General features: G+C 29.1%; 1 protein-coding gene across 1 annotated transcript in view; it reads right to left on the bottom strand.

The window, feature by feature from the left end:
- Positions 1 to 25,743, bottom strand: part of Arf4 (ADP-ribosylation factor 2) — a 32,322-nt gene continuing 6,579 nt past the window's right edge. The window contains exons 2-5 of the mRNA XM_075362956.1: positions 15,501 to 15,581; positions 13,274 to 13,455; positions 8,514 to 8,639; positions 1 to 365 (exon numbers count right to left, since the gene is read on the bottom strand). Coding sequence (XP_075219071.1) covers positions 279 to 365; positions 8,514 to 8,639; positions 13,274 to 13,455; positions 15,501 to 15,581 — 476 coding nt within the window. The 3' untranslated portion in view covers positions 1 to 278. The remainder of the gene's footprint in view (positions 366 to 8,513; positions 8,640 to 13,273; positions 13,456 to 15,500; positions 15,582 to 25,743) is intronic.

Raw genomic sequence — 25,743 nt, forward strand, 5'->3', positions numbered from 1 at the left:
TAACAAGAATATCAATTTATTTTTGTTTAATCATTGAAAAGAAAGAATGACAAAGAAATGAAGAAAGAAACATCAAAGTGAACAAAGAAGAAATTCTCAAAAACAAAAAAAGAAAACATTTTTTGCAGCATTTCCATTCATAAACATTCAAGTACAAAAACCTTTTATACAAACAAAAAATTTTCAGCTGCACTTAAAACTAATATGTTCAAAAAGTAAAACATGTTCTGTAACTAGAAAACAATAACTTTGCACATAACAGAAGGAGAGGCACATAATCACTTCTTAGCGAGTTCATTTGAGAGCCAATCCAAGCCTTCATACAGTCCATGTCCCTGCGTCGCACAAGTCGCTTGGATATACCACTGTGAAACAGAAAATACATAATCAGAAATATTGCTATTTGTTGGAAACTTAGGTTAAGAGTAGGTAAGTAGATATGAAAATAAGATGAGACAGGGAAAGAGGTAAAAATAAGCATCCTTGACATAGGAAATAACAAATTAGGAGTCAAAATACATGGAACAAAAAATCTATATAACCTGACAGTTCCATAACACTGGCATACCTCTATGAATAGTATGTAGGATATAAGGTAAGATGTGATTTAAAACCTAAAATAAGGATGAAATTCTGATGGCCAATGACACATTTAATGAACAGATCCCCGTAAGTAAATAAAGTTAAACAGAACTGTGTACACCTAACATTTGGATGATAATTGTGTGCTGTTGAAATTTAAAACAGGTCAATTATGCAAAAGGCTAGACCAAGTTGCAACAAGGGTATTATGACAAGAAGGTGGGACATTTTTAGTACCTTTACTATCTAATGCTAAAACTAGTCATCAAATGGATGGTTCCTATATTTTACTTAGTAACTGAACTAACTTTTAGAATAATTAACTTAAATACTTAATTGATTCCTATTATTTTAAGTAATTTTATAATTTTTATCTGTGGACTAGCAGATCTATTCATTCCTGATGTGATTGATCTGTATAACATATTAAGCAGCAATCAGAATAAAAAAAAAAATTAATATTTTTAATATACAGTTAACTTGAATTTTTTTCCTAAGGAAATAACCAAAAGATTATGGATACCTTTTGGTCAGTTCATGTAGTATTGGCTGAATATAATCATTTTTAAATATAAAGATTTAAAAACAAACACTTTACAATTAAAAACATCACCAACAGTATTTCAAATTAAAATAATATTTTTATCAGAATTTCATTTAATAGAACAAGACAACAATTAAAACTTTTTCAAAAAATCAAGATTAGTTATTCATTTTGTATTTTGTTTTCACTGGATGATGGATTTTAATAAAAGATTCCTGATTGAGTTTGTGTAGGCTGCTATCGTTCTCATATTAAAATTGGTTTTCAAAAATAGACCTACATAAGTTAAGATAAACAGAAAAAACAAAATGTATCAAAATACATTAACATCAATTATAAGATACTACACTGACTCTGCAGTGAACATAACTGATTATAGAAGAATTAGTTTTCCTGTCTGGGATTATCATATAATCAGCAAACTGATAGGCAATAAATATCAGAAAGTAACTACTTTTCGGACTGATATGATTTTATTTTTATTTATTTCAAAAGAATTACGTTAACTGCAATAATATAGTGCACCTTTCCAAATTTGAGAACAAAACACTTTTGTAAGACATGTAATTTTTTTTGTAAATAAATCAGGCTTCAAAATTGGTCTTTGAATTATTTCAAACACACATCATAGTTTAAGAGTATTAAACTTTATTATACTATTTTAGAAATAAACATAAATACCTCCTTTTTTCCAACGAATAATATTCTTTGGGGTATACATTAAAATGTATTATAAGCTTAGATTTCATAGTAATATTCTGCCATTAATCTTTTGCATTGGAATAAGTGTATAATTATTAAATACAAAAAAAACCTGTTCTAAGAATACCTCTATTAGGGAAAAAATAATTTAAATCTACAGAAAATGGTTATTCTGTCAAATTAATGGCTATATGAAGTGCAATAAGCAATTTATTTTGAAGATAAACATTTCCTCAAACCTACATTTGTTGATTATTTCAACTAAAGAAAAATGAGGAAATAATATTTAAAAATTATTTTTTCGTACATTATATATCACTGTATCAAATAATTATTACTCAATAAATATTTAAATCCACCAGATTTTTTCAGTTCCAATATTTTTTTTCCGTTGGATAAAAGATAAGAACACACATATCTGTATCACTTTCACTTTCAGAGCTTCAATTCTATTATTAGCAGACCAATTTTTATAAAATACACCTAATTATTGTAATTAAAATATACAGTTAAAAATATAACTTTTTTTTAAATTGTTAGTATGTATATACTACTGTTATATTTAAAACTTCCAATATCCACCATAGTAAGATGAAGATTATATTTATCAAAGTATTCAATCGTTATTTCAGGTCTAGTAATTTAATCAATTTATTATCAAATTCAATTTTTATTAATAAGTCTATATTTATTATTATATTTATAAATATAATATTTCTCTAATATAACAATTTCTTTATTATTATTACTTATATCCAAAATTTCTAAATTATTACACAAGCCTGTTATGGTTGTGTTTTTTAGTTTTTGATAACAGATTCTTATGTATTTTACTGCACTGAATCTGAAAATAACCTTAATTTTTTCCATCACATCAGGATTTTTATAAATCACAATTTTAAAATTTTTAAAAAGCTGAAAAATTGGAAAAATGTGATATGATAAAATAGATATAAAACATTTTTTTTTTAATAATAAATTAATATAATATAATCATTTTTTTGGTTTATACTATGGATTTTTATAGCTAAACAGTTCAGTTGTCATCAAAATACTGCCACAAAATAAGCCTGATTTCTATTATAGTGCATTTTTAAATTAATCTATTTTTATTTATTTAATTAATTTTTATAAGGTACGTCATGCCTTTGAAAACCAAACCCCCTCCTCTTCACCCATTCTTAATGACGAAGTAAGTAAAATACTTACAGATTTTTCCACGTGTTGAAGTTTGTTTGGATGGCTCATACTCTGCTTTGCACTTTTCCTTCTATTTTCTCTATAGGGTTCATCTCAGCGTAACATCCATCCTCGAAGTAGTCCATTTTCCTTGATACCTCATTTTCATTTTCTGATGAAATCTCTCATCCATCTCTTTGGCACCCAGATTTTCAGGAAAATAGTACACATGTGAATTTAGGAAGTGAATCTTCAAGCTCATGGAATAGCCTAAATTTTTTAACTTCTGCAGCATGTAATCAACGACTGATTTGAAGTTTGGATCCTTCTTATTGCCCAAAAACTTGGTTACTATGTCTTTAAAGGCTTCCCAGGTTTTATTTTCTGCAACTTCTATTTGTTTCTCAAAATTACCATCTTTGAGAAGTTTCTAATGACAGGACCAGTAAAGACACCCTTTTCAGTTTAGCGGTCGATAAATTTGTCACAGATGTATTAAAACATTGTCCTTCTTTTGGTAAGGCTTTGACAAATTGCTTCATCAAGCCTAACTTGATATGCAGAAGTGGAAGAAGAACTTTAATCGGATCTATGAGAGCTTTTTAGAACACATTTTTGGTTACATGTTCTAATGAAGCTCTTTTTGGCCAATCTTTCCTTATCCAATGATTTTCTCTGTCTATGCTATTTTATTCACAAAAAAAACAGAAACTTTGTATATCCTTCTTGCTGTCCTAGGAGCATCGATATTATTTTGAAATCACCGCATATAATCAACTTATGATCGTTGTATTTAATTTTATAGAGAAGAAATTCCAAATTATTGTAACCTTCTTTTAAATGGACAGAATGTCTGATGGGAATTGACGGATACGTATTTCCACTGTGAAGAAGGACAAGTCTGAGGCTTCTTTTGGACAAATCTATGAACAGTCCCAATTGGTACTTTCATATGGAATGTTAAATCGAGTCAAAAGTCCACGTGCATCAGTGCAGAGGACTAGGACTAATTCTTCTTCTTCTGAAAAATATGGAACAAAATCCTTCTCTCAGTACCTGAACCAGGAAAATGAGGTGCCAGCTGCTAGCAGGTTCTTCTCTTTAAGCCTTGAACCAAGTAATTCTGAATTTTCTTTGGTCAGATGTTAAGTCTCAAACCAAATCGTTTAGTTCAGACTGTGAATTAAGCTCTGGTGCACAGTTATCTCCAGGTTTGTACTCCTTGATGAAACTTCATTTAAATCACTTGTGGAATTGTCTATTTCAGGTAAATCTTCTGGTGGAATTGGCACTGGTACATCTGGAGCATGAGAGACCGCGTAAAGCAGATGGCATGTTTGGATAAACAATTCATTTTTATTGTACATAAGTAACAATCACTGGTGTGATTTCGTGGCTCTCGCCACACCACTGGAACTTCAAATATCAACGCTTCTAGTTCACCCTTTGACCACCGTTTAAGTCCTTTAACACACATGTAGCAAACCTAGTGGGGTGCCCAAGTTTTGTCTTGACCTCCTATGTTCATTCTGAAATACATGAGGTAGACTTGTCAAGCGAAACTTGTTATATTTCTTTTTTGCCTTTCTATCTTTAACTCACCACAAATGTAACAAAAAGAATCTGCAGAATTTTTGCAGCCTTTTGAAACCATTTTGAAAATATGAATTATGCTTTATGGTGTGAAAATACATTTTCTACCGACAAAAATGCGTTTCATCAAGGAAGATGGAAAAAACTTGATTTACGCATGATTTACAGCAACAGTAGTTGCATGGTGCACGACTCTTGTTAAGTCTTGTCACAAACTGTCGGCCAAACTCTCCCACTGTCTCGTTATCTTCAACTCAAACCTTCCCCACACCATCCTCTTCAGAACACTCAACTGTTTAGCTATAAGAATGCATAGTATAAGCTATAAAGAATACACCACTTCGACAGCAGTCAATCTGACATAACTGGTCTCCTGTAACATTAGATGAAACAAAAGCTTTTTTTAGGAGTACTACTAAATATGGGTTTGCATGAAAAAATTCACTTCAGGACTACTTTTCGGAAGAGTGGACTGAGAAACAGCCATTTTTTAAGAATGCATTCTCCAGAAATAAATTTTACCAGATTTTCTGGTCTTTCCATTTATGTCCTCCGAATCCTAACTCACAAAACCATTCAAGAGGAGATAAAATTTTATAAGTTGGTTTCAAGGGCAACATATTATTTAATGTTATAATAAGGATAAACCAACAAAATGGGGACTAAAAGTTTATGTTCTATTGTCTATTTATGTCTATTCTAAAAGTGGATATATATGGCGTTTTGAGCCATATTACAGCAAACCAACTAGTAAGTAGTTTAGTAAAGCCTGATTTGCTTGCCACATCAAGAATTGTGATGCACTTCGCACATAAGCTGGTGGAAAAAGTTCCAGATTGACGGTTTTCCTCGATTGGTTCTACAAGCTTGGAGCTAGCATTTGAATTAAAAAAATTGAACACCCATTTGACTGGAACCATAATGGGAAATAGGAATGGCTTACCTGAAGAAGTTAAGAACAAGGCTGTACTAAAACAGTTGAAACTGAAAAAAACAAGAATTTGTTTTCTTTTGTCAGATAAATGATGTTCATTGTTCAGTGTGGCATGATTAACAGTACATACTTATGCTCAGTACTTGTTATAACAGTACAGAACTAACTGAAAGGAGAGTTAAAGATGTTATTTGTGAAAGTGTAAAACCAACCGCTATCTGCCAGTATAATTAGAATATGGGAGGGGGTGTGTGTGGATTGTGCTGATCATTAAACATCAAGCTATAAATTTGGATGCAAGTGCATGAAATGGAGGTTAAAATTATTCTTTTGGCTTTTGGAAGTTTCAATTGTTAATTCATATTTGCTGTTTTCTAATTCAAATATTCAGATTCATATTGATCACAAGAAATACAAAAAAAACCCTCATTAACCAACTTCTTGGCAATGTAGGAAATCCAGACTGAAATAAGAAACCGGACGACCTTCCTCTAGTGATGCAGAAGAAAGACTTAACAATCTTCCTTACTTTATTTATTTACAAGTGAAAAGTACCTCCAAAGACTGTGCTGTCTGTATTAATAGAAAAGTGCCAGGTGGAAGGAAGGAGACAAAGTTTTACTGCAAAACATATACACAAAAACCTGGTCTTCATCCAGGAGACTGCTTTGAAAGGAACCATGCTCTCAAGGACTATAAGCTTCACTAACTGTAAGTAAAATTTGTTACATTTTTATCACGTTACTAAAGCTATTCAATAACGCAATACAAAAGGAAAAACATCATCCAATATTTCAATATGTAGTACGAAAATCTTATTTTAGCTAAATTAAAGAAAAAATAATGTGATCTAGTGGGGTGGCTGGGACCATCAAATTGATAATTGTAAGGGTTGAATTAGTATGAAAAGAAATTTACCGCTTTTAACTGGGAAGTACTCAGCAATACATTATAGTGTATGTTTTATAAAATATATATACACACACATGAGGTTGATAAGAAAAAATGCAGAATTTTAAAATTATCCATGCAGTATACATCTAATTGTCACAACTTTTTTTTTTGTGTTGGTGCAATTGTCCCTAACGTATGTTTACATTGGTCGACATATTAGATGCTTAATTTATTGTTGGTGTTGAAAAGGTTAAAACATGTTTTGCTACTTTTAACTTGTGGAAACAATGGAACAAAGAATTTGCATTAAATTTTGTTTTAAGAATGGAAGTGCAGCACTGCATTAGAAATGTTGAATGTTGCTTGTCATGTCAATTGGATCATGATCAATGCACCTGCTCACACTTCACTGCTTGTTTGTGAATTTTTGGACAAAAAATACACCATTATGATGCTTCAGCCTCCGTATTCACCAGACATAGTCCCCCCTGTGACTTCATTCTATTCCCCAAGCTGAAAAGAACCATGAAAGAATGATGTTTTGCAAACACTGAAGAGATAAATACAGAAACACTGAAGGAGCTAAATGCCACACCAAACATTGCATTTCAGAGGTGCTTTGAAGACTGTGAAAAAGTGCTGGCACAAATGTATTATATCTGAAAGGAAGTACTTTGAAGGTGTTAAAATCAATATTGAAGAATAAATAACGATTTTTTGAGAAAAATTAAAATTCTGCATATTTTTTGATGGAACTTCAAGTGTGTGTGAATATTCACACACACACACACACACACACACACACACACACACACACACACACAATATATATATATATATATGTGTATATATGAGGTTTGATAAAAAAATACCAAACAATTTTTAACCACATTTAAAAAAGTACACTCATAATTTAAAAAAAAATTTACATATAATGTGTGAGTGTCTAATAATGAAGAAAACATTTTTTTGTTAAGTATGATATTTTATATTTAAGTGTTTGAATATTAATTTGTATTGGCTTTTATCTTTTTAACTATATTACTGTTGTATTTAAAACAAAGTTGTTGTTTTTATTTTTTGTTGATTCTACAACTAGTGAAAAATACAGCTGACTCAATTTTTTAACCTGAGACAAAACTTATTAAAAAAAAATGCATACCTTTTTTGTAAGAGAAATAACTGTTTTATTACCCATTATTATTTTTTTGTTATAGTAAAGAATGATTTTTTTATCTAAAAGCACTATGTAATTTAAAATACAATGGAAGAAAATACAATTATGAGAGGTGGCTGAAATTAAATGCTCACTAGAACATAATGGGAGAACAAAAATGTTGTACTAAGTGATATCCTGCAATCTTTCAACTTCATTCCTCTACTACTAACATTCTAAAACTCGTTGACCTATGTCCTCTCATATTCTGTCAGTCAATGTTGTTATGTCAACACATATAATAAATGTACAGCAACTGAATTTTTACCAGAGGAAAAGTGAACGCTAGTGACACTGATTGTTGTCTAAAAGCCATTTATGGTGTTGAAACTGTTTCTGTAAGTATGTAGTAATTCTCTTAAAGGTTCTGGGATTTCCAACACGTGAACATGACAGACTATCTGGAAGTTGGGTCAACTGTAAATTCTGTGCGATACATAGATATTAAAGCAACACAGATGTGTGTGTGTGTGTGTGTTGTGTTTGATAATTCTGCAACATGATGATGTTTAACTACACACACATCATGAGCAACAACCATGGCTCTTGTGAAATTGAAATTTCAGCCTATTCCAACTTGAAGTTGGAATACTCACCAGATTTAGTGCTCTGCTGTTTCACTTCTTTCTGCAATTTAAGAGGGATATTAAGCGTAATCATTTCACCAAATATGATTAACTGAGGGATGCAGTGAGATCGTAGCTTAAGGAAAGACCGCCAGCATTCTTCATTGACAGAATGAGAAAACTGGTTCACTGTTGGGAGAAATGTGTAGCTGTAAATGTGGAAAAATAAATCTAAGATTTTGTAATAAATAAAATGTACTTTGATGCCATATTTGTTTATAAACTATGTTAATATATACTTACGTGGACATTCCTAATCTGATTTAAACCCAATTTATCAGTCAGTTCAGATGTGGACATAGCATGAGGGAGATCTTGTTTATTAGCAAAAACTAATACTACTGCATCTCGCAGTTCATCTTCTTGCATCTTAGAAAACAAAAGTAAAAACTGGTTTCAGAATACAGCGACAATGGAAAAATAAAAATATAAACATACAAATTTTACAAGAAGTAGAATAAAATTTACTATGAATAAATAAAATTACGATAAATGCTAACAATACTAAGAGTGAGTTCAGTTACAAAATATATCAAGTGCATTAGAAATGTTATGATGGCTCTTTTTTCAAATAAAAATTCAGGAGATTTTTATATGATATACAGTTGATTATACTTTCATGTTGATGTTACTGCTTGATGGTACATAGCAAATACAATTAATTAAAATTCACCTGCGATAAAACTTACCACCGACACTGTACAAAAATCTACTTTCAAACAGATTTTATAAAGTTGCTAACATCTTGAAGAAAGAAGTCAGACTTTAATAAATAAGAAATTCTGAATTTTTATTTTCTAATTTCAACTGAAGATGCCATATCTGTAACTTCTGTAGAACACTTTTCAATCAGATATATGTGACTACATTAAGTTTATTATTTATGAGGGTTCCTGTAAATCGCTGTTGACAAGAAAAATATTTTATTAAAATTAATTTTTCTCAATTACTCCTTTTATTTATTATTTTCATTTAGTACTTTTGTAGAGATCCCTGGTCCTTCAGAATGCTATTTTATAAAATGTAAAAACATAGTTTAAATGTTACAAATGAGGATGAAACCGATAATTGAAAAAACTTATTTTAATAAAATAATTATACTCTGCTTCTAGGATGGAATTGGCTAAACTATTTATTATCAAATATTGCAGATTGACTACTGACAAAAAATAAAAGTGCCAATGGGACTACAGCTAAACCGATCACACAAGAAAAATAATAAAACTGCAACAGGATTGGTATTTTTACTGATTTGACATTTTTCTAGTTTAATGTAACATTAATAATTTATACTAGTGTCAAGGTATTGAAATAAATGACACTTGTGATCAGAAAATATGGTTATAGATAACAAACTTATATGAACATATTAAAAATGATCATATTAAAATTAGTAGTTTGCAGTTTTATATAAATTTTAAAGTGGATGAATACATCCAATCTGACCATTACAATGAATCGATGTTACATCCTACAGTGCACTTAAAATAATTACTTGAACTTGCATAGGAAGACCTGCTTAAGGAGTGGCAATAGGTTAAAACCTATGCAAGTTTAAATGGCCATAAATAAATTTAAACTGTAACTGTTAGCAAAAATAAATGGATGAAAAACCCAACTGTTGAACTGAAATGAGGAGGATGTTTTTATAGCACAGCACAAACTGATAATTTGTCCACCATACCATTTATGATTTCTTCAGATCCTAAGCGATGTTGTACTCTTATGAGTAATGCTTCTTAAACCTAAATAAATTGCGCTTTAATCTGATACAACTATGAAAAAAAATCATAAGACACTGGGGTTAAAATAAATATACCTATGTACCAGATGCTACTTTTTATATGAACATTTACTTTTTGAGAAAGTAAACTTTGAAAAAAAAATCTGCTAAACAATACTTCAATTTTTTTTTCTTTTTAAAATTGCACATTTTCCAGATAATTTAAAACTTACATTTACACACGAGTAATTCATAAATCATAACACATTATAGAATTTATAATATTTGGAATCAGGCTTACACGCTCTAGTTAATTTTCAAAGTATATAAGTCAGAGCATTAAGTGTTTTTTTAAAACAAAAATTAAAATATTGGACAAAAATATACTGATTTAAAATTGTTTCTCCTCTCTCAACAACTCATACTATTGGAGAATAGTTAATCGAACAGGCTTTGAACAACTTCTACAGAAATACTTATTGTAGAATAAAACAGCATGAAAAACCAACTTCCTCTTTGAAGATTGTATCTATAATAGGTTGCTAAAAAATTCTGACTCTTCTTCATCTTTCACAACAGGATCTATATTCCATTTAGAATAAACACAATCCAATCTTCTGACGCATTAGTGCCTTTTTTAATAGACAAACACTACAATATTACAAAAGCCTTATCAGATTTAAAAGCTAGTTGTTTGAGTATTACTCCATTTAGCTGTTTTTTTGGTCTTTTGTTGTGATTCTTGCACAGTCTTCAGACGACACATTGTCATATATATAAAAAGATACTCATGCATACATCTAGTTTGTTTACATCAGTATTCATCTTAAAATAGAATAACAGAAAAAGGATGATATCCTTTCTGGATAAAGATAGAAAGAGAAAGGACATAAGAAGGATGATATCAAGTCACACAGTTTCACACTTTCTCAAAAATATTTAGTCCTATAAAATTTCAGCTGTTAGAAACCTTGTTTTAAACTGAAATTGCTGACAAGAAACAACTGCTCATTTTTGGTGTAAAGCAATCGCAATTTTTTTAAATTTAGTGAGGAGAATAAGAGAAATGATCAAAAATGGATTCTACTTCTCCACGGGGAATTGGTTTTATGTTTAATAGTTTCTATGTTAATTATTAAAAAAAAAGCAATATTTACCATTAGGGGAAATTTCTTAAATTTACTGCTAACGTAATACACAATACTCACCTTAAATACTTTAATACAATAACCTTAACTTTTTCAGATCATGTAGCCTTGGAACTGGCTATGTATGGCGTCAGTTTTAAAACGCTGTTACAAAATCATTTTATATGGCATCTAAGTCTGTTATTTTGTTTTATATTCACAAAGGAATCAGTTTTATTACACAATTTGAATGACGTTTATACGATGTAAAATGGTTTATTTAGACTAGAAAGAATATGACCATTTTTTCTCAGAAATGTGCTTGTGTGTGTGTGTGTGTGTGTGTGAGACTTGTGTATTATAATTGCTATGAGGGTTACGGATTTATTTATTATTTACAAAAATAGCTTATCTTACTAGCAACATATCGAAGTATTGAAACACATAATAAATTATGATATACGGAACACAAAAAAAAGAAGGAATTTGTGGTCATAAATACGTCACTTTTACTTGAGGTCTATAAATATCTTTTCTGACAAATGATATCTGTAAACATCTAACACATATCAATTCGTAATGAATAAGAGTATACCTATACCGTAAAAATGGTTTTTTGTCAATCTGAATAGCCTTTTGAGTGGTGGAAATTTTTATAAAACATAGTTTTCTGAATCTACTTTCACTTATACTAACATATGTTACTAATCTGTGATTTATGACACGGGTTTTTCATCATATTTTGCCCAATTTTCAACCGATTTGCTTGAAAGTATTATTTTTAAAATCAGCAAACTGTGTTTCATAAACACAAAGCAAAAAAAAAATTTCACTAATAAAACACGTGGCAAAAATGCACAAAAAAAGTGTGCAATTAAATTATCATAATTTTTGTACTGCTTCAATTTTTTTTTTGTTACAGGCATAAAAAAATATCCAATTGTAACAATTTTTTTTGCCAAAATCTGTTAATCTCTTTAATATACTGTAATTTTTTGAAATTTTTTTCACAAGAGGGTAGTATAAGACTATGAAGGGAGGCAATCAGATACCAACATATTTTCACGGAGCGCTAATCAACCGCGGATCATTGTGATGAGAAAAGGTTAAATAACAATTAATATATCTTAAATAATTAATTAACTATAAACCTAAATACACTTTAATACAATAACCCTAACTTAATACATTTTCCAGTTTAGGACGTTTTGACTGTCTTCTTAAAATTATATAAGATTTAAAAAATTGAACTTGACCATAACTGCTAAAAAAAATTAACTCTTACCATATACTGGAGTTCTTTGGCAGCTTCATAATAAATTATGATATACGGAACACAAAAAAAAGAAGGAATTTGTGGTCATAAATACGTCACTTTTACTTGAGGTCTATAAATATCTTTTCTGACAAATGATATCTGTAAACATCTAACACATATCAATTCGTAATGAATAAGAGTATACCTATACCGTAAAAATGGTTTTTTGTCAATCTGAATAGCCTTTTGAGTGGTGGAAATTTTTATAAAACATAGTTTTCTGAATCTACTTTCACTTATACTAACATATGTTACTAATCTGTGATTTATGACACGGGTTTTTCATCATATTTTGCCCAATTTTCAACCGATTTGCTTGAAAGTATTATTTTTAAAATCAGCAAACTGTGTTTCATAAACACAAAGCAAAAAAAAAATTTCACTAATAAAACACGTGGCAAAAATGCACAAAAAAAGTGTGCAATTAAATTATCATAATTTTTGTACTGCTTCAATTTTTTTTTTGTTACAGGCATAAAAAAATATCCAATTGTAACAATTTTTTTTGCCAAAATCTGTTAATCTCTTTAATATACTGTAATTTTTTGAAATTTTTTTCACAAGAGGGTTGTATAAGACTATGAAGGGAGGCAATCAGATACCAACATATTTTCACGGAGCGCTAATCAACCGCGGATCATTGTGATGAGAAAAGGTTAAATAACAATTAATATATCTTAAATAATTAATTAACTATAAACCTAAATACACTTTAATACAATAACCCTAACTTAATACATTTTCCAGTTTAGGACGTTTTGACTGTCTTCTTAAAATTATATAAGATTTAAAAAATTGAACTTGACCATAACTGCTAAAAAAAATTAACTCTTACCATATACTGGAGTTCTTTGGCAGCTTCAGCTACACGTTCTCTGTCATTTGAATCAACAACAAAAATAAGACCTTGAGTATTCTGGAAGTAATGTCTCCACAATGGTCTGATTTTATGTTGGCCACCGACATCCCAAACGGTAAAACAAATATTTTTATAGTCAACTGTTTCTACATTGAAGCCTGTAATACAGAAAACCAGTCAAATAATTCTAATTACTGTTTGACCAAAGTAAAATAAATATAACTCTGAAATATTTAGAAGCATAATTTATGAAAAAAAAAAATCTAAAATTTTGTAAGAATATAATTTAGTATTTAAGCAACACTAAAGCTATGTACACAACTTTCTATATAAACATTTTAAAGGGAATGTTTGATAATTGTATTCATGTGTGTACAATACGATGTGTTACTCTAAATTAATGAAGATGAAATTTAATTTTAGCAAGATCTACTACAAATGAAATATGAATGCCAAAGGTCAGGTCTACATTATGGTATTTCCTGAGCCACTTGATACATAAAATGTGGTGGTGCAATCTTTTATTTAGTTTAACAGTTACTAATAGTAATAGTAAATTATCTTTAAAGGTTCAAGATAAAAGGCCATGGAATAAAATGCAGCTGTTGTGCCAAATGATGTTAATACAACAATGCAGAAATAAAGCATATCTTAAGATGAAAAGATATAAGTACTGCTTTTTTGTAAATTTTACCATTAACAGTTAACAAATTTTTAATAAATTATACATATCTAGTTCACACTTTCCTTTTTTAAACGTCAGTGATTCAAGAGAAAAAGTTAAACATATTTATGATAATTATCTTCTTTATATCGTGGTTTTTTAAAAATAATATGCAGTTAATGCAAAGAAAAGAAAGGAATTCTACCTTTCTTATCAAATGTGAATACTTCCTTCTGTCAAAATTTCCTGTTTTGGTTATACTTTAAACCTCACAAAACTTATTCTAGTTTTAATTTTAAATAACTTTTAAGCAATTCTTGGAGTTTCACTTCATGAGGAAGGAATGAAAGAAATTAATTAAAAAAATAAAAAATAAATAAATAATAATCCTTATGAACAAAAAATAGTGATATATTATCGCCAATAGAGTGTACATCTAAAACAACAGCTTGTTTTAATTATCATTAATTAATTAGTGATTTATTAATAAATTGTAAAATAAATTAAGTTTGGTCAAAGTAATAAAATATTTCAAGTTTATTTGATTTTCTTCATAAAAATTAAACTGGTACTATTAATTATATACTTTTGTACAGAATTATATTAATATACTTATTATATTATACTTAAAGTACATCAGTAGTAAATAAAATTAATGTAAAAAAACACCATAAAATTGTTTGTGAAACTATTATGGAAATGATAGCTTTAATGATGATGTATAATGCTCATTTTCATGTATGCTCTGTAAAACAAAGTTTGTTTTTTGATTAGTTGTTGAAATGTTCTGTTATTGTATATTTGTACAAGTGTGCAAACAAATACAGCAAAAGTCTTCAGAAAAAAAGTTAACAAACTATGACAACAGCATGCTATGTACGGTTTAAAGTATATCAGTCTGTCCTTCACAAACATTATGTACCTGCATATTTGTTAATTTATAAATATTTCTAACAGATTCCAATTTATGAATTATTAAAAGTAATAAAAATATATTACTACTTTCTTAAAATTAATTTTTGTTTAGCGATAAACTGATTTTAAAAGAATTGAGTGCCTCGGTTTATTAAGGTTATTTATTACTTTATACTTAAAAATTTAATGCTAAAATAAATAAATATAGTTTGAAAACAATACACACACACATTACCTTTTTTTAAACATCCTTGTGAACTCTATGCATGAATATTGTCAAGAGTTTCCTTTACACTGCATTATGATCACATACTTTTTTCTAAGGTGATTATAAGGTAGTTCTTTCATGGCAACAGTAGTTTCTTTTTCAGCCATAATCCTCAACTGCTATCCTTTTAATATGATGTAATGCCTCTTATGAGTAAAAGGCCAATCGGTGATGAAATCTTAGAGCAATTATAAATATAAAACTATCTAGTATTTGACCAGAGAATATGAGTATTCTGCTCCATTTTGAAAAATAATTTTATGGGCTTTAACGTGGTAGCAGATCTCATATAAGAATATGAAGCGACTTAAAATAAGTTATTTTAAAAATAATTTAGTTTCAGAAAAAAATCTTACCGATGGTAGGAATGGTAGTAACGATCTCACCTAACTTGAGTTTATACAAAATTGTGGTTTTACCAGCTGAATCAAGGCCAACTGTAACAAAATTATTAAGAAAAACAAATATATAAAACTGTTAATAAGAAAAAAATATTAACAATAAACAATTATGCTAAATTAATGGATGTTAATATAATAATGTAATTTAATCCTCACAATTTGATTGCTGCATGATGCATAACCCCCTAACTGAATCCTACACTTGTTCGGCATAAATGCATTGCTTAACATTTTTTAAACTGCACTATCTCACTGGTAGAAGTGCTTTACAGTACTTCAAGTATATTTATTGAAGGCCATAAATAAAAAAAAAGGTGACAACACAGTTGTAGGACTTTCCCGCACCGCGGCTTTTTCTGATGCATGGCATATCCACACAACTTAATCTAAAATATTTATCATTTTATTTAAATGCAATATTTTTTGTTTATTTAATTGGTACTTACGTATTAATGCCACCGCAGCTATAGCTTTATTTAAAAACAAAGTAGTCAATCGGATTTCGGTGGAAAATGAACAGTCTCTTTATTAATTTTAATAAATGGTTATTTATATTATAAATATAATTTAACCAAACTTAACCTACGCTCGCTAAACTTGACTAATTAACACCGTAATTTTTTAAGTATTTATTTAATAAATTCAGTAATTATTGTAATTATTTATTATTTAAATAATCAAAATACTCTTGTTAATTAGTCAAGGTTAGCAAGCGAAGTGAGCGTAGGTTAAGTTTGGTTAAATTATATTTATAAAATAAACAAATATAAATAACCATTTATTAAAATTAATAAAGAGACTGTTTTGAATCTATGTGAAACTCTATATCGGCCCATTTTCCACCGAAATCAGATTGACTACTTTGTTTTTAAATAAAGCTGTAGGTGCGGTGGCGTTAATACGTAAGTACCATTTAATTCAATGATTCTAACTAAAGCGCGTGTGCATACTGTATTTCATTCGTGTGGGTGTGGCAATACTAGTGGCCACTTTTTATACTTTTTTACCTTTAAATATTATTCATTTATTTAATTCTACTGCTCACCTGTGATGTTACAACACAGCTGGTGCTGGAGGTTAAACAGAAAAAGAAGAGGCGACTTCAGCAGCTGTACGTCAGTGCTACACTACTGCTCCTTGTGGTGAGAGGGGGTACTAATGACACACCATACCTACTTAGCCATTAGTTTATTTAGAGCATTTTTTGGGGTGGGGGTGCGATCTTGCAGAAAGTTTTTTGGGAGATATTACTATTTTTTAATTATTAACAAATGATTCTAAGAAAAATAAAACCATAATTAGGCAGAATATCGAGATGCTGAGGGTGACCTTGCTGTACAGCTTCATCCGCTTGACATTTTAAGTTGAAAATTTAATGGCATAAACGCCCCATGTATAGAAGTAATCTGACCAAGTTTTGTCAGAATTGGTGGAATAGTTTTGGAGATTCTGGTGTAGTTCTAATGATTTAGAGGATAACACCCCAAATACGTACATGTACATACAAAGATCTGGAAAATTTTCATCTGGTTTTTTGGGTCAAAACATAAAGATCCATTGAAAACCAGATATACCTAAACTAGACCGATTACCATACTTTACCTTCTGTAGCTATAGCTCTGCTATAGTAATACGCAGAAAAGTAAAAATGTATTATTATTTTTTTAAAGCAACGAAACCAGATAACTCAGGTAAGGAGTGAAATTATTTCTATTTGAAATACATGTTTAGGCAGGAGTGAAACAATAAATAAAATTTTATTATCATAGTTTATGTTTTAAAAACCCAGTAACAATTTGTATAAAAAAAAAAATAAAAACTTTTTTTAAAAAAAATAAAAACGATAAAACTTTTTCACCATCTCAAGTCCACGAAACTAGTTCATCTCTCATCTTTTCTCTGCATTATAGTTTTAATTGGCCAAGTTGGAAGAAAAACATTGTTGGATGATCTAAAGGCAGTATGTAGAGCTTTGTGGGCTAATCAGTTACATGGCAGACAATTATGACAATCTTGTATTACTTCTGATGATTATGAAGTAACCTTTGAAAATGCCAAGGTCTAATAATACCATAAAAAACTTCACACACATAAACATGTGTATATATATATATATATATAAATAATAAAAATTGAAAATTTTACTTTTGAAAAATCCAAAATAAAATCATTAAAATTTTTTAATCATTAATAGCTCCTTGAATATTAATTTTATCAAATTATATTTTACTAGATAAAATGTTAAGCTTTCATTATGAACAAAATGACACCTCATTTATCGAAATGAAGTTTTCTGTTTATTTTGATGAGCTGAATCTGTCCCTTAGGTTTTAATTATATATATATAATTTATATACATATATACATACTATATAAATTTATATACATATATATATATATATATAAAACCTTGTGAAAATTCACAAAAATCATCAACATACTGACCACTATGCCAAATAAACTAAAATAACACAAAACAACCACCAAACACAGTAACAGAACCTAAAAAACTAATACCAAAAGTCGACTTTTGCAGGATCCTGCGTCATCAGTCAGTACAAAATTAAAAAAAAAAAAATAAATAAAAACTAACAATTTAGAAAACTTGAACTCTAATAACCATAACACTTGAACAATATAACTCAACGCCAACTGCAATAATAATCAATCATCATCAATCAACTGGAATGATTGATTATTATTCCAGTTGGCGTTGAGTTATATTGTTCAAGTATTGTGGTTATTAGGGTTTAAGTTTTCTAAATTTTTAGTTATTTATTTTTTTTTTGTTCGATGTAATTTTTGAATTTTGTACAGACTGAAAATGCTTCGATGAAAACAATTGGAATGCGTGCATTTCACAATCTTATTTAAAATTATTAAACTGTATAAAAATGTTCCACCCAGCTGGATGACACTACGTTATTGCAGATGCAGAAGGTTCAAGTAATTATATGGTACATTAATTGCAAAACAATACAGTTGACACTGAATATAAGATTTAATTTTAAACAACTAATCAATTAACTGTCATCCAACAATTAATTATGAAGAGCCCTGCCCTGCATACTGAAAGAAATATTATGACAAAAAAAAAAAGATTCCAGAAGATGAATTTTGTCATTTACACAATAAAATTATAACTGTTGGGTGAAGGAAAGAAAAAAGAAAACCAAATCTTTTATTCTTTCACAGCATGTTTGGTTGAAGTTTGCTTGCATTTTATATACTTCTTTAAAGTATGTAATGTTTGTTATAAGAGATCAGTTAATAAAAGACTGAACAGTTACGTAAATTTGAAGGTAGGAAAAAACTTTAAAACAATCAAGGATCATTAAATTTATGTGTATACAATTATTTTTTTTTTATTTTTGCCCAGCTTATCACAGAATAACAGGCTGAAACATAATACTATTATGTCATCTATTTTTTTTAAATATGACAGACACAAACAAATTAACATTCTTCATCTTTCAATTATACACAAAACGTTTTATTTATCACATACATATATTTATACATCCTGACTTTATTTATTTTTCTTATACTATTTACTACATAATGCGGATAATATCAAAATTTTTATTATTATTTTTAAATTAAAGCAATTTTATAAAAATTTCCTATTTATGCCAAATATTACTTGAGCAGAACTTTGGCAGATAATTGCCGCATCTCAGCTAAGGAAAAATTTTAATTTAATTATAAACTCTTATTCATAATATATTGTGGAATCCTCTGGATATCTTGGGCATCCTTCTTAATTCAAGGTCCATAGACAGTTGTGTATCTTGTTTGTGTGGTTGGTGTACTTGTAGTTTGTTGTTACACTGATGAATTGCCAAGCGAGGATGTTTGGTGTTCATTAGAACCCAACAGCAGTGGCTGGGGAAACCCCAAATAACAGAAAGGATACAGATTATGGTAAAAAAAAAAAAGGTTTTGATACAAATTATTGCATTAAAATTAACTTTTAAAAAGTGATTAATTAACGTAACATAATATATTCAATAAAATGATGTAACAATTGAAAAATATAATTTTCATGAAAATACTGCGTAAAAAATTGATTAATCATATACAATAAAAAAAAAAAAAAGAAAACAATTGAAATGCGTCAGCAAATTATAAGAAATACAATAACAATTACACAAAATGAAATGAATACTAATAAAAATAATGTGAAATAACTAAAAGAAAAGGAATGTAATATTGGCAACAACAACTGACACACACACACACACACACATACACATACATACAGAGTGTATCATAAAGTTCTCCTGGAACTTTCATAACTTATTCTACTCATGAAAATAATAGAAAAAGTTTATATAAACATATGTCCTAAAATGCTTTGTTTGTGAGTTATGGCTAGTGAAAGATTTCAATCGGATATCAGCTAGCTCAATGAAATGAGGTTACTGAAATTTTTAGGACATTAATTAAGGGGCAGAATTAGTTATTTCTTATGGTTTTTTGACCTGATAAACTGAATAAAATAAGTCCGAGAATCATATCTGTAGTAATTTTTGAGAAATCTGGGGTGAACACCAATAAATTGGGGTAAAACCCCTGTTTTTTTATGTTTGATATACAATAACTTTGTTAAATGGGTAATAAACACATAAAACTTTTAAACGAAACCTGTAAAGAATTTAGTTCTGAACAAAATTGTGTAAGATAAGTTGAATAAAACAAAGAAAAGTTAGAAAGATTCAAATTTTATTTTTTAACTGTACATTACTACATTTGTCAGAAAAGTAGTTGTTTAATGTTAACAATAACCAAATTCTTTTTTTGGTGATAAGAAAAATTTATAAAAACAAAATTTACTGTTAAAAAATTTCAAAAACCTGGAAATTGCACAATTGTAAAATAAAAATTACTTAAACAATATTTTTTTGATTAATGACAGAAATACAATTAATTAATAAAGTAAAAATTAATGTAATCCACCTTACCAGCACGCTGATATGTACTCTAAATCTTTCAGCTTACTTGGAAGCCATCATCAGGAGTTAAAATTAATACATTTAAAGTCAAAAGTTTAAAAACTCATAGTTAAAATTTTAAAATAGTCATGCTGTCCGAGTCCTGCTAGTATAAGTTAATGAGTATACTAGTTGGACAGGGACAGGGATGATTCACCTCAGATTTCTCAAAAACTACTGCAGGTACAGTTCTGGTACCTATTTTATTCGATTTTCCAGGTCAATAGCCATAAGAAGTAACTAATTCTCTCCTTTAATTAACGTCCTAAAAATTTTAGTACAACTTCATTTCACCAAGTTTAAAATAAACTTCATTTATTTTAAAATAAATGACATTGTCTAACTGAAGAGGACTGGCAATAAGTTGCAGCTTATTTAGTTTTCTGACTTACATACATATTTATAAAGAAGGAACAGCAAAGGAATATGTTATTGCTGCAATCTATGACATTATTAAATAAGCCATAACAACACTTCTTAGCAGTAAAAAGAGATTAAAAGGTTTATAATAGATATTCTTATTTAATATATAAAAGAACTACATACACAGGAGAATAAAACCTAACAAGAAATTTTAAAATGTTTTTAAAGTTTTTCCAGTTTTATTCAACAATAAATATACTTGGATAAAAAAGTTAAAAGTAAATTTTACAACAGATAATGTTTTCTGTCTTAATATGACTTAAACATATTTTCATTTCATCTTCCATAACAAAAGATTTAGCAGTTGATGTATGTTTTGTTCAATTTTATGGTATGATTTTGTAGTTTATTTACTACTTCTACAAATTTCTTAAGCAGTTAAATACAAAAAAATTACAATAAATCAGAATTAATACAACATTTACATGAAAGAATAAAAAGGGGAGCTGATTCGTTGATACTGATAAGTGGTTCCAGTAAGATAAATGAGTCATTCAGTGCTATCTGACGAGTAAATATACAGATAATGAATACAAAGTACTTGAAGTAAAAATAATAAATATATATAATTTCTCAATATTTTGCAACAATAGAAGCTATTTTCTCAGTTAATATTAAAAGCCTAGTTGAGCAAAGAAAAGTACAAAGGCTACCCAGAAAGAAAAGAATATTTCATGTAATACTTGTGCAAGTGAGTTTCCACCAACGCAAAGCCAGAAGTTGTTTAATTACCAGTTTTTATGTAAAAAATTCAAATTATGATCTAGTTTTAAATGCAAGTTCACCTTGCAAAAATAGTAAAATAAGGTACAAACCTGTTGATAAGGTTATGAAAGATCTAATGTGGTCACCATGCAGATCTTCATGGATGACCGATGGGATTGAAAAACTGAATCAAAAAATTGACACTGGAATCCATAAGGAGGATAGATGGATTATGTAGCTTATTTACTCCGATTTCACTGTCTTTCCTACACAAAACTGATATTGAACATCTTGAGTACAAAGAGATTGTCAGGATGAATTCCTTGACTGTTGTAAGAGGATAAACAAAATTAAATGGAAGCAGGCCTTGACATTTCATCATTGATGTAAGCTAGAGAGTAATTAATTTATTATTCATGATTATTACTAAAAATAAATGGCAACTGACAGAGTGGTATAGAGTATGAATTATTTCAAAACCAAATAGTCACACAGATAGTGATTGTGAGCATTTTTAGGTTAAAAAGAGTTTTTATACATTGATTTCATGCCAAACAGGATTAATATATTTATGAACTTACAGTAAAATATTTAACTGACTTTACTGCATAATATAAAAGAAACGATACTATCTAATGTAAATGACATATTTTGCTATACAGTAACGCCTGTAGACATTTGGTTGTAATGACCCGAGCAGTGATTAAAAAATTTGAGTGAGAATTATTTGAGCTTATTAATTTGTCTGCAAGTGTTCTGAAATAATTTAATTAAAATATACAATAATTCCGGATTTTTCCCAGAGTAGCAATTTTGTTGTTATTAACGCAAACACCCTATTTGTTATTTTTGTATGCAGTACAGTAAACGTTTTATTTAAAATTCCTTACTAAATATATGTGGAGAGAATAGATTGGGTTCGGGATTGATTTTTCAATTAGATCTTTGTTAGTTCTAATCGGTTGGGCTAATACTTATGAACTAATAAAATATGACTTCCCAGTTGACCTGGTTAGAGCGATGGCTGGATATGGAACAAACTGTATCAGTCACTTTTTATAACTGACTGTTAATGAGTGAAATCTCTGTGATGTAGTCCTAGATTCAGAGGATATTATTAGTTATAATTTTAATTAGAAATATAAATGTAAGATTATTAAAAATAATGTGAATTTACTAAATGTTAATGTGTAAATACATAATATTACTGAACTTTAAACGTGACAGTTTTTGATTGTGACTTTAAAATAAAATATACTAACCTAAATTACTTTTCAATGTAATATAAGTGTAAAACATTATAGTAGAGGATCGACTGATTTCATTATACCAAGTTAAAATCATCCGTTGAACAAAAGGGACCAGCCCATACTAAGTACATGAGTAAGGTGAGCACAGCTATTTTATTTTACTGGCAACAGTATATTACAAGAAAATGACACCTTTAACTCATCCCATCAAAGAAGATGAAACCATTACAACTGAGATGGTCAGGGAGTCACCAGTTACATAATAAATCTTAACTGGTCTGAGCCACATTCAAACCAAAATCCTTTCTACATCAATAAGTTAACTTGAATTCCAGTATTTTACTTCTTTTTAAAAATAAAGTTATTCGTGAATTTTAATTTTAGGTATGTACAGACTGAAAATTCAAGGTGATGCATGCTTTCTCATTTCTAATCAGATATATTTTTATAATTATAAATTTCAAAATAAGCAACTGCTAGTCAGTAGTAAGATTATATTTTGACTTACAAGATTACTCTAAAAATGGAAAAGTATTGAAATTTACTTTAGAAAAAAATATAATAATTATATATATATATATATAAATGAACAAGCTAAATTACCTAGCATCACATGTTACATTTGATTATACAACAATACAGCAGTACTTCATTTAAAGAATATATGTTTCATGTAACTTTTAAATATAAGGAGGCACCATTCAATCAGCGTTATAAACAACTATGTTATAACAAGGTTATATGTAATGAAGGGCTGACTGCAAAACTCTTCAAAGATTAACATATGTTACACATCTCTGAAACTCTTTGGGGGCACTTCTACAGTAGTACTAGAGATCATTCTACGAATGCCATCTTTGGAACTGATGAGGCCAGATTAAGAGTGTATCAGGTAATTAGTGTAAGAGGTTAAAGTAATTATACTCCTTTATGCTGGAAAATCCCCTATGTAAAAACTACCAAACAGTGTCCTTAATGGATCTATCCTTGATATGAAATATATGACATCACACATTCCTTTATCTGTTTGCAGCCTATGAGAGAGACTGATCAGAATGGAGAAATTTTACACCTGATGAGCTCTGTATTCCAGGAAGTGCCTTGCTTTCAGGCCTCAGACGAGCCTCAAAACATTTATGATCCAGAGTATATGGATTCTCTTCCTTGTAACCTTGATAATTATGCTTGCTGTTTCAGGTTGAAATCTATACCATCTTTGTATGTTAATCAGTGCAACAGGGGGAGCTGCATAGGCAGGCAGTCCTTAATAAATACATATTAATTGCGAGCCAGTATGACAGTAGTACAGGGCTTTGTTTACTTTCTTAATCTGAAGTTAAGCAGAATAGCATTTTCGTACTGGAGCATCAAGGTATTTAATGCAATAAGAGTTGATGTACTCACTAAGAAATAAGCGTGTTTCTGATATGAAGGTTGGAGTCTGTTTATGTTAATTCAATTGTGTCAGAATTAATAGTTTTTAAGCTAACCTATACTGCGCATACTAGTGATGACTATAAACACCATGGGCAAAGTTTGGGGAAAATTTTATTTTATAAATCGAACAGGACCTGCTTGACTCTCTAATGTAGACAAGGAACAGTTGACTGGGGAGGGTCTTATTTTTCATTACTAGAAATTAATCATTACTGAACTCTTTACTAGTTTTATGGGGCGATATCCTTGGCAATTTGTCATGTTCCCAAAGACTGCAAAATATATATTTCTTGAATAGGAGGTGTCTGGTTAGAGTTTGTACAGTACAGACATGTTCTATAGTGTTATGCTGTTTAGTGTTTTTTAAATTGAAAATAGGCCTAAAAATTAAATTATTTTTCATGAAGAGGATGATAAATAAGTAACAAATGTTGATGTTAATATCTATAAATAGTAAGGCAATTTAATAAAATATTAATATCAGTGTGAATTAAGAAAATATAGACATCAAAGTTAATAATAAATTTATTTCTTCATTAAAATTTCAAGATTATCTGCGATGGCAACCTGTTCTTGTGAATCTATGTAATCTATCTTTATAGTAAACAACAGAAGTACTTGTTTTACTGTAAACTTCATCGTTTGATTACATCTACCTTTTAAAAAAAGATCTTTCCTTTTTGAAACATTAATGATTAATAATTTAAAAATGAAATAGTTAATAATTTAAGTACAAAATTAAACTGGCAGGTCAATCTAACTTAAATGTTATATTTGAATCTATTAAAAAATTAAGTACAGATTAAAAAAAAACACATGACACTGGTAAAATTATATTTATGGATGACAACTTAAATATGTTTTTGCAGAAACTGTCAGAGAATGCGAAACGGGTGTCAAATTTGGAAAAAATCCTATAATATACTGGAAAGTAAATATAGAAGAAATTATTTGATACTGATAATTTTCTTGAACAACCTAATAGAAAAATCTGAAATCTGGAGAAGAAAATTCAGATGCTGGAAGAGGTAATAAAGCCATCAGTTAACTTAAATGATATTGATTTTATTTAAAAAATGGTGGCAAAAAAAAACTAAAACTGTCCAGTACTGATTCATTTTTTGGTATTTAGGCACAAAATTGAGATTAGTTAAAAATTTGAAAAGTATGGGTCTAGTATTTTCTGAGGACTCTCCTTTGCAGATTAGAGATAAGGAAAACGTTATATCCTTCTTGGAAGGTAGCAGCAAGAGAGGAAAACAAAAAAGGGTGTATGAGTAAGATAAACTATTTATAAATGGTAAACTCTGGTTGTTGGAGGAACTGCAGGCTGGAATGGTAGTAAGTATGATTTATTTGTCAGAAAGTGAAAGAGATGATTTGTCACAA

This window comes from Lycorma delicatula, chromosome 4, assembly GCF_047948215.1.
Source record: "Lycorma delicatula isolate Av1 chromosome 4, ASM4794821v1, whole genome shotgun sequence".
Lineage (NCBI taxonomy): Eukaryota > Metazoa > Arthropoda > Insecta > Hemiptera > Fulgoridae > Lycorma > Lycorma delicatula.